This window comes from Festucalex cinctus, chromosome 7, assembly GCF_051991245.1.
Source record: "Festucalex cinctus isolate MCC-2025b chromosome 7, RoL_Fcin_1.0, whole genome shotgun sequence".
Lineage (NCBI taxonomy): Eukaryota > Metazoa > Chordata > Actinopteri > Syngnathiformes > Syngnathidae > Festucalex > Festucalex cinctus.
Window position 1 is genome coordinate 25,541,029 of NC_135417.1, and position 11,504 is coordinate 25,552,532.

General features: G+C 35.4%; 1 protein-coding gene across 1 annotated transcript; it reads left to right on the top strand.

Annotated features, from left to right (window-relative positions):
- The first annotated feature begins 2,608 nt into the window (after positions 1-2,608).
- hint3 (histidine triad nucleotide binding protein 3) lies at positions 2,609-11,473 on the top strand. The gene is made up of 5 exons (XM_077526777.1): positions 2,609-2,745; positions 3,078-3,195; positions 4,268-4,337; positions 8,246-8,372; positions 10,110-11,473. Exons 1-5 carry the CDS (start codon positions 2,629-2,631, stop codon positions 10,155-10,157), a joined length of 480 nt encoding a protein of 159 aa, XP_077382903.1. The 5' UTR covers positions 2,609-2,628; the 3' UTR covers positions 10,158-11,473.
- The last annotated feature ends 31 nt before the right edge of the window (positions 11,474-11,504 follow it).

Here is an 11,504-nt window from a genome sequence, read left to right on the forward strand (position 1 = left end):
CGCTTATTCCCCACAAGGGTCGCAGTGATGCTGGAGCCTATCCCAGCTGGCTCTGGGCAGTAGGCGGGGTACACCCTGAACTGGCTGCCAGCCAATTGCAGGGCACATATAGACGGACAACCATCCACACTCACAAGCACACTTAGGGACAATTCAGACATTCAGAGCATCCAATTAATTAACCTGCCATGCATGTATTTGGAATGACTGGGAGGAGACTGGAGCAACCAGAGAAGACCCACACAGGCATAATAATAATAATAATAATAATAATAATAATAATAATAATAATAATAATAATAATGATGATGATAATAATAATAAGAATTTAGGCATCACAAAACCAGTTCAGTCCTGGGGGACACTAGCCCACCCCAGGAGTCCACTAAAAGAGGTTCAATACTGATCTGGTGTTGGAAAGGCATGATGATGATAAGAGAATTGCTGAACCAATTTAAGCCTAAAAAGACAATTGTTGACCAACTTAATTGAATAGCTTCGAGTGGTACCACGCGATTAAATTAAGTTAATCCAAGTCCATAGTAAGAGTAAGTCATTCAGAGTCAGTTCTTCATAAATTAATGCTGAATAACGTTCTTGTTTTGTGGACTAATCAAAGGACTATAGGTTTTGTTTCAAATTTTGAAGTCAATTTTCGGTACTACTACTACTACTACTACTACTACTACTACTACTACTGCTACTACTACTACTACTACTACTACTACTACTACTACTACTACTAATAATAATAATAATAATAATAATAATAATGATAATAATAATAATAATATTTACGGGTGTTCGATACCACTTTTTTTCAGACCGATACCGATACACAGACCCTCAGTACTCACCGATACCGATACCAACTGCCGATACCAGTAGTACATTTTGACAAATAAAAAAAATCACTAAAAGATATTTTTAAACACATATATTTCCTTTAATTTTGACAAAAAACAAAACAAAACAGCGCAGTCACTCTTCAATAGTCTTAACTAGGGGTGTGAATTGCCTAGTACCTGACGATTCGATTCGTATCACGATTCACAGGTCACGATTCGATTCGATACCGATTAATCCCGATACGAATTGATAAGTCGATTGTTGCGATTTTTTTCCATTCAAATTTAGAAAATACTAATCAGTAAGCTTGTAGAGTGTAAGATTTATATGAAAATGTATTCTTTATGTATCTGAAATTTCAGTCTTATAGAGGTTGTAATCTGTTTCATGTTTGAACAGCATTAAAATAAAATATTAAGGCTTAATGTTCCGTTCATATAACATTCTTCCATGCTCAAGGTGTGAATCCTAACCCGAAGTCAGACGTTTTGTTGAATATTTTTCCATTAAAATGGAAGTTTAAAAATCGATTCACACACACACACACACACAAAAAAAAAGGCAATGATGATAAGACGTTGAATCGGTAAGACTACCGAATGAACAATTCTGAGCTCTTAAAAAAATAAAATAAATAATAATAATATATCGATTTTTTTTTATTGAATCGATTCGAGGATCGCGCGATGTAGTATCGCGATATATCGCCGAATCGATTTTTTTTTTTTAACACCCCTAGTCTTAACGCTCAAAATAAAACACAAACATGCTCTTTTAGTTTAAGATTCACAATTTTGAAGTATTTCCAAACCGGTGAAGTTTTGGTGAAAAACTGCTGCAAGCTAGCGCCAGTTACAGGCAAGGAGGACTCATTTAACGTCTTCCCCCTCTGCCATCGGTCGCTTGTACTCGTATGCGTCACGAGTACTCGAGTACTTGAAAAAAGGCTGGTATCGGCCCGATACCGATACCTGGTATGGGTACTCGCCCATCCTTAATTATAATAATAATAATAATTCTTATTATTATTATACCACTGATGACATGTGAAATTCATATTTCATGGCTAATGAGCCTAGAAAAAAAACTAATTAGGTTAAATTACAAAAAATGACATTTTACTAGCAGCAAAACATTAGATTTTTAACATTTATTTAATATATCATCACTTAAATGCTGTACATATTGCCCGTGATGGGGTCATACAAAAATGGCTACAAGGTCCAAATAAAGGATATTATTAATAAAGATTTTATGCCTGCGGAAGGAAATTGTCTTTTGTGGAGGATTTTGAAAAAAGGAGTTTGCTTGCATAAGATTTTTTTATGTTTTGTTTTATTATGTTTTATTACTTTTTTATTATATTTTTTACTTTTGGTGAAGAACACGAGTTGAATCACTCAGGCACTTTTATCAGCTTGTATATTTCTTCCACGTAGAGTAGGTACATAGTGTGAGTAGTTTTGCCCCTTCTGCTAAAAAATAAAATAACAATAAATTAAATTAAATACTTAAGAAATTATATAAGTGATAGAAATTGACACTTATATTAACCTAACTTCTTACGGACATCTGGTAAAGGACGATAATGACTCCGTCCTGAACTGAACATTTATAACAGTTTCTATTTCTGCTATCGTATACCATACGTATATAGCACCCTCTGGTGTTGGAAATGTTAATCAGTTTTACAATCCCTGTAGTAGTTCGATTACCTCTATGATCGACAGATTTGGTCTTCTTATGTCACTCTTGAAAATGGACGGGGGCAATGTTACTATGACACAACCTGCACAGGATATTTCCAAGACTAACGTTTTAGCCGAAAGCTATGACAAAAAATGTATTTTTTGTAGGATTGTTAATCATGAAATGGACACGGAACTTCTTCATTGTGTGAGAACATTTTAATATGCGGCAGTAGTTTTACTTAACTGTACTCGCTAGCTAGCATGTCGATTCTAGTCGAGTCACCCAACACTGTAATTACCTCTTCATTCAACTGTTTGTTAAAAACAATGTCAGCCTCACATTCTGTTCTAATATAGTCATTTAACGAACTCAATACTAGTCTAGAAGGTTCATGCTTGCAATCTCTTGTTTACATACAGTTATCTCATTGTATGTACTGTAACAAGTATCGGCGGTTAGAATGTAAGTTTACTGTAGTTAGCATTTATGGGTCCCTCGGCATGTTGCAAGCAAACATCTCCATTTGTTTACCACAGGATGAGGAGATCGCATGTTTCAGAGACATCAATCCTGGAGCTCCGCACCATTACCTAGTTGTCCCCACTAAACATGTTGGAAACTGTAAATCACTCCGCAAAGAACACCTACCCCTGGGTAAAGTGACATTTTACAATTCGTGAAATATGCTTTACATTAGTTCGTTCATGCATGCGGCATTCAAGTTATAAGGATCTCAGGTACATCATATTGACAGTGGGCAATCTTTATTGTTAACCAGTTTTTTTGTTGTTTTTGTTTTGTTTTTTTAAATGATGTAAAATTGACGCTACTCAAATGATAGGGAAACTCACATTTTATTTAAAAATGTGGTCGCATAAATGTGGATACTTTCAAACTAGTAATTTGTGGGTTTATTAATTTACTCAGTCTTATTAGGTAAATGTTATTGCACTGTTATAAGCTCTCTTCAGATTTTGAAGAGGTTGAAGTTGGGTTTGAAGTTAAAACAAAACAAACAAACAAAAAAAACGGATCGAATCAATATCAGAAAGAGCACGCTCTTTATCGGGACCTCTACTGAAAAGTATCTGTGATCAAAGGCACTTAAAAATGAATACAGGTGTGTGTTGACTTCCATTTAACATGAGTTTGAATGTGATTTGATAATGCTGAACACAGTCACATCCCATTATCCATTATGAGGGTGTGCAGTTGTGCACTCTTGTGCAACCATATTTTCTCAGATGTTGATTTTTACTTTCCCTCGCTTAAAAAAAGTTAAAGATCCATTGAGTTGTACAAGCTGTAGGTAAAATTAATCGGGTGGGGGGGGGGGGGGGATCACAGAAACCTGGCATTTGAACTGGGGTGTGTAGACTTTATTTCCACTGTACCCATACAATTAGCAACCTTTTGTGTTTAAACTGTATATTTTAACAGCTTGCTAGTTTAAGTTGTACTCTGTTCAAAAACAAGTTTAAATGGCAAGTTGTTTGATCACTGATCAACACATAATTGTATTTCTAAAAAAAAAAAAAAAAAAGCGTGGAGAATGACAGTACCAGTAGTGCCTTGGATAAAAAGCGTATTAGGTGAAGTCGTGGAAGTAGACAAAACGTACTCATAACAGTAGCCCTGATGAAGACTGTAAGTCCAAACATATTGCCAATAAAATTGTCTGAACATTTCCATGTTTTCACACAATTGTGTTTGTTGTTATGTGCAGTAAATCGCATGGTGGAAATAGGGAAGGAAATCCTGCAGAAAAACCATGTGACGGATCTCAGTGACGTCAGGTGAGCTTCAAGCACACAACTCTTACCCCAACACAATTCAGCGATCTCCAATATATATATATATATTTTTAGAACTTAATAAAAACTATTTTAACATGGAAACAAAGTACAAAAATTATACTTGTCATTACAAAATTTGTGCTTGGTCTCTGTGTAGTGAAGCAGTATTGAATGTATCGTGGCCTCACTGGTTTCCAAGCTAGCTGCCACATAACTAGTGTTACGTCTTCCTATTTGTTGTCAGTGGTGTGGCAAGCGATTTGAGCTATTATTCAATATCCTTTAGGTTGATGTACGAGTATGCTTACTATAGTAACCCAACTTTGGCATACTTACAATATCTACATGTTACTAGTGTGGCAAAACTGTGCACTAGTTAACATCTGCTCACTACCAGTACTTATAGTGAATAGAACTCAGACTCGCACCCAAAATCTGCAATCGCATATTCGTTTACCATTTAATCAACATCCCCCAAATCAATATGAATGGATTAGTAATTGTACTTGTGCTGAAAAACATGGAATAGTTCAGAAGAGCAGTGTGGGCAGTCGAATATATGATGTCACACATGGCCATATACATACATTTATATATATATATATATATATATATATATATATATATATATATATATATATATATATATTAGTGCTGTCAAACGATTAAAATTTTTAATCTGATTAATCACACTTTTAAATTTTGATTAATCACGATTAATCAGCTAAATTACTCGCGTATTTGCGTAATATAAAATAAATACAAAATACCATAATATTTTGACATTAACGCATTTTATTATATGAATATCATTTGCAAACATTGATTAAATGCATGTATGAAATTGCATGCATGCGTGTATTGCTCAAAACGTAACAGCATCATAACAATTGGGTGCAATTCAGCAATTAATTAAACGTAAATTACTTTTGTTTTATCTAAAGTCCCGTCGGGGTGTTTTTGAAAGCGAAATGTACCACCGAGCACACCAACTGGAGTCACCCCGCTCATCTTGGAACAACAGGCATAGGAAATGCCGTGCATTGACCTCATCACTGACCTGCGCAGCCTTCAATGTAACCATCCGCGGTTACGTTCAAGGCTCAAGTGCGGTCCAAAAAAAAAATAGTGCGATTAATCTGCATTAATATGTGATTAATTTAACTTTTTTCTTTGATTAATTAATCTATTAACGCTTTAACTTTGACAGCCCTAATATATATATATATATATATATATATATATATATATATATATATATATATATATATATATATATATATATATATATATATTAGGGGTGTGAATTGCCTAGTACCTGACGATTCGATTCGTATCACGATTCACAGGTCACGATTCGATTCGATACCGATTAATCCCGATACGAATTTATAAGTCGATTGTTGCGATTTTTTTTCATTCAAATTTAGAAAATACTAATCAGTAAGCTTGTAGAGTGTAAGATTTATATGAAAATGTATTATTTATTTATCTGAAATTTCAGTCTTATAGAGGTTGTAATCTGTTTCATGTTTGAACAGCATTAAAATAAAATATTAAGGCTTAATGTTCCGTTCATATAACATTCTTCCATGCTCAAGGTGTGAATCCTAACCCGAAGTCAGACGTTTTGTTGAATATTTTTCATTAAAAATGGAAGTTTAAAAATCGATTAAAAAAAAAAGGCAATGATGATAAGACGTTGAATCGGTAAGACTACCGAATGAACAATTCTGAGCTCTTTAAAAAAAAAAAAAAAAAAAAAAAAAAAATCGATTTTTTTTTTATTGAATCGATTCGAGAATCGCGCGATGTAGTATCGCGATATATCGCCGACTCGATTTTTTTTAACACCCCTAAATATATATATATATATACATATATATATATATATATATATATATATATATATATATTTAGTAGGGCTGTCACTAACGACTTTTTTAAAAATCGACTCGACTTCTCATATTTTTAACGACTAATCGACTTATTATTATTATTATTGTTATTTTTTTTTATTGTTTTGTTTATTATTTATTTATTTTTTTATTTTTTTATTTTTTTTAGATTTGAGGCCGCAAATGTTGAACATGTGTTGAATTGAGTGGATAATCTGTATATAAAATCCATTGTTCCTTATATTTCCTGTACAATAATAGTCTTCAATTTAGTGTAACTGCGGCGCGCCCGCACGCAGCCACGCACGCACATGCACACAACTTCTTCATGCCCCTCCCTTCATTTCAATGTTGTAGGCGATGGTGGTTGTTTGTTTGTTAGTTGTTTGCCGTGGCCAGCAACTGATCACCGAGTGTTATTTTGTCACGCCGATGTTTTTTTTATTTTATTTTTTTAATGCCACGCCGAGGGTATTTATTTATTTATTTATTATTTATTATTTTTTTATCCGAGGGGAACAAGCTCTTCTTTCGCGACCAAGATGACGTGCTTTGCAATTCAAGCCGTGTTTGTGAGGGGGTTATTCTGTCACGGTGAGTGTAAAACTTTGACTACGTTGCCGTGAAACGCTAAGCGAACTGCCCGTGAAATGTGTTTGACTCCACAAAACGGCCATCACGACGCCGCAACGAACTGGTCGTGCACATTTGTGTTATTCATATACGCTTGTGAATGTCTATAAGCAATCGTGGTATTCACGGCAGGCCAAGAATTTTTGTTCCGAGTGTTCACGGCAAAATAACGCTCGCAGGAGATTTGTCGGTCGCAGCGAAGTGACTGTCACACAATTAAGCAGCTGCCAAGTGCCACACGAGGGAGCGAACTAAATGACAATATTACAAGTATTTCTGTAACGTTATTGTTGCGTTTACCTTTGTCTATCTGTGACGCGCTGAATCCATGTTATTGCTCCGGTATCTATGAACCGTGGCGTCGATTTGGCCGTCCCATTCACTCGGCAGTCATGCTGCTGTACTGATCCATGAGCGTTTAAAAGTCCTGGTGTATCTTTGCAGCTTTTACAGACTTTTTGAGGGTCCTTGTTCACCTCACTAACCAAGCTTGGCAGTAATAACGTGCATGGTGGCTTGGTGACTCCGATTCATGTCGTGCTCTCTTCCTCTCCCAAATGTTTAGAAGAGCCTGTACCTCTGTCCTCTTATCCATTCGCTTTTCCTCCATTTTAAAATAGTGCAACCATTGAGGACATAATCTTAACTAATAAATATTGTAAATACTGTACGAGTGTACATGTACGCTTGCAGTAAAAGAACTGTATGTGCAATTAGGCTAATGGCGGTGTGCAACACACCGCCAAATTCAAACAACCAATCAGACCAACCAAACAGAAGTCATTTAAATAGATAAATAAATAAATAAATAAATATTACTCTGTCCGCCTTCTTCTCACTGAAGTTTGCAACACACTCTGCGCGGCGGCATAAAAGGTCCGTGTGAAACATGGACGGCGACGGCGCAAAAATGGTTCCGGGCGGAGCGTCGACTTAAATTTTTCCAGTCGACCTATTTTTAAAGTCGACCTAGTCGACTTGGTCGACTTTTTTCCCCAGCCCTAATATTTAGTGCTTTGGTACATAACCCCCCCCCAAAAAAAACCAAACAAACAAACAAAAAAACAGACATAATTTGAAAGAAAGACTTGGGCATGGGACGAGACACAAATCCTACGAGAATCTCATTTATATTTAAGCCAATTGCTGTCAAAAGGAAGTAGAAGAAGAAATGGAAGTAAATTTCCAAACACACCTATCCTGGAATTTCAGGTGTCAGTCTGAGCTCAATTTTAATTTATGCAAGTTGGACCTGAGTATAAGTTGCAGCACCAGCCAAAGTTTGAAATTATGCGTGATTTATAATCCAAATAATATGGTAATTGTTTCTGTTTCTCAAATACTGTACATGTTAAATCTTATTTCCTTTCTCTGCAGGTTTGGGTTCCATTGGCCCCCATTCTGTTCAGTCACACATCTACACCTTCATGTTCTGGCACCTGCCAGCCAGATGAGCTTCATGTCACGCTTGTTCTACAGATTAAATTCTTACTGGTTCATTACAGTAAGCTATCGTCCATACAACTATGCTTATATTATTAAAGGTGTATTCAAGGATTTTCTCGAAAAGTAGAAACCAAGCATCTGTTTGTGACTTTTTAAAAACGCCGGCGAGCACGACTCCTCCGTTCCAAAACTGTGATCAATCTTCACCAAATGTGCACTTCTGTACTCATCCCAGAAACATACTCTAAAGATATCAAAAGTCACATTATTCTTTTATGAACAGGAGCAATGGGTACAACGGCGTATTAGGGCCACGTACAATTTTTTATTTTTTTTATTTTATTTTTATTTTTTTTAGGGGGCGGGGGCAATATGACGAGAAAAAAAGTGGCAAATTTGCCACTTTTTAATATGATGAAAAAAAAGTGGCAAATTTGCCACTTTTTAATATGACGAGAAAAAAGTGACTTTATAAAGTGGCAAATTTGCCATTTTTTTTCTCGTCATATTGCCCCCGCCCCCTAAATAAATAAATAAATAAATAAATAAATGTATAAATACATGTGGGGTTTTTTAGAGGGCGGGGTCAATATGACGAGAAAAAAAGTGGCAAATTTGCCACTTTTTAATATGACGAGAAAAAAGTGACTTTATAAAGTGGCAAATTTGCCATTTTTTTTCTCGTCATATTGACCCCGCCCTCTAAAAAAACCCACATGTATTTATACGTGGCCCTAATACACCGTCATACATGGGCAATGGCAACGTCAACAGTACAAAAAAAATATCGGGACTGTTGTTCACATATTTTAGAGTATGATTTGGGCATAAGTGAAGATTGATCACGGCTTTGGGACGGCCATACAGCCTATATGTTTTTATAGAAGTCAGGCCAGGTGTTGCATGCCGCCTTGACAACCGTGCGGCTATGCGTCTTTTTTTTTTTTTCCTGCCTCCCTCGGAGGAACGAAACCTGACAGTTGGGAGTGAATGTGTGTATCAAATGCACCATACTAAAACAATTCTAATAGGGATAAATATTTAAGCAGGATAGAAAATTATGTACTCAAACACAATATAGGCCTAATATTTCAGTTTTTGATCAAATAAAACAATAGCATTTGTCATCTCCAAATTAATTCACAAAATGGGCTATATTACTCCAGCACATTTAAATATATTTATGTTTATGTACAGCACTTTGTATACAGCAATACCTGTTCTTAAAGCGCTTTATAAATAAAATTGAGTTGAGTTGAATTAAATAAATTAAAATACAGTAATTGTACGAACTTATACTTTAAACAACTACCGAGCAGGGAGCACTTGTCACGTCCTCCTTTCAAACAACAAACAGTCCCTTTTCTTTTCTTTTTTTTTCTTTTTATTATTATTATTATTATTATTATTATTATTATTTTATTATTATTATTTATTTTTTGTCCCGCCTCCCGACAGCCAGTGCCGATACTTGCACTTGGCATCACAGGATGCGATGATCGCGTGGGATCTTGTCAGTTTCAGACTTTTAGTGTAACAACACATTCGGTCTACGAAACAGAGAAAATTTATCGGGTAATCTGACAGCGCGACTGTCCTGAAAGACAATAAAGTCGTGTAGCTTGAACTCGGCATAAGACGCAGCAACAAAAGATCCTTGAATACAACCGTTAGTAATTTTGTCTCTGACATGACACCTGTGTTAATACTTTCTCATACACTACTCTATTAGCGTTTTATGGTTAATTAGAAAGAAATAGCACCCGTGCAATTATTTTATTTGAATGCTTTTCAGGTGGAGCAACTGATAGAACATCTGAACTCTAAAGAAGAAATCAGCTGATTATGTATTTGGGATCCATCTCAGTTTGTGACCACTTGCCTGCTGATAATCAGTGTTTAAATTGGGGCAAATGATTACACATGACATATATTCATTATCTTGTTCATCATGACCTTTTAAGTTGAAATGAATCTAACTCAAGATTATAGACCATGTATTAAATCTCCTTCAATAGAATTAGAATAGTGGCAATATTGTGTTACAGAAATGGCTAATTACCGGTAATGACATTATTTGAAAGCAATCTTTAATCAAGGTACAAAAGCCTTAATGAGCATGATATTAGCCTTGGATCATCATTTTATCATAGCAAATTACATTGACTACCTCAGCTATATGGTATCTTATATATACTGCTGGGTATTTTGTACCATTGGAAACAAGAGTGGGAGCAACGAGTAGCATCTGCATGAACTATTTATAAGGCATCTTTTATGTAGAAACAAGTAAGTAATCCTGACACTTCAGGTTAAGTATAGTATGTCTAATAGCCCTAAGCAGTAAATGGTCAAAAGCTTGTTAATGTATAAAACATTCATTTATTTTTTGTGTCTGTAAGTTAGTAATGTGGTGTTGTGATTAGGTGTATTACGCATTGCCCAACTTAAGTACTTGTACAAGTAAACTGGACAGTTCTCCAAGGAACACACACACACACACACACGCACACACACACACACACACACACACACACATCCTTGTACATATATCTTTGTGAGGACATCCATTGACATAATGCATTTCCTAGAGCCTTACCCTAACCGCAACCATCAAAAATGATTGCCTAAACCTAACCCTTACCCTAACTCCAACCATAGCCCAATTCAAACCTAAACTCTAAAACCAAGTCTTGACCTTCAAAAAGAGGTCTTGCAAAGTGAGGACCGGCCAAAATGTCCTCACTTCACAAAAATGCCCTCATTCTGTTGGATAAAGACGTATTTTGGTCCTCACTATGTATTATGTACAAGAACACACACACACACACACACACACACACACACACACAAAACAGTTCTAAAACTTTAGACTTTTATTGATGTGTACACATTTTTGCAACATTAGATGAAGAAAATGTTTGCGTTCATATTGCCAAATCTAATTTGTATAACAGCAATGGGCCAAAGCTGTGGGAGTTGTGTATATAATAGTATGCCATAGAAAAGAGTAATTCTGAAAAGAAATTGAAGGTGTTGATGTTTAAGCCTACTCATTTGTCAAGCACTACATATTAAGGGAATGTAAAGGGAATCACACTCAGTTCTGTAAAATATGTATGCACTTTAAGAAGCATTAATATATTGTGATTAAAACACGCTTTTGTTTGTTGTTGTTTTTTTTTATATA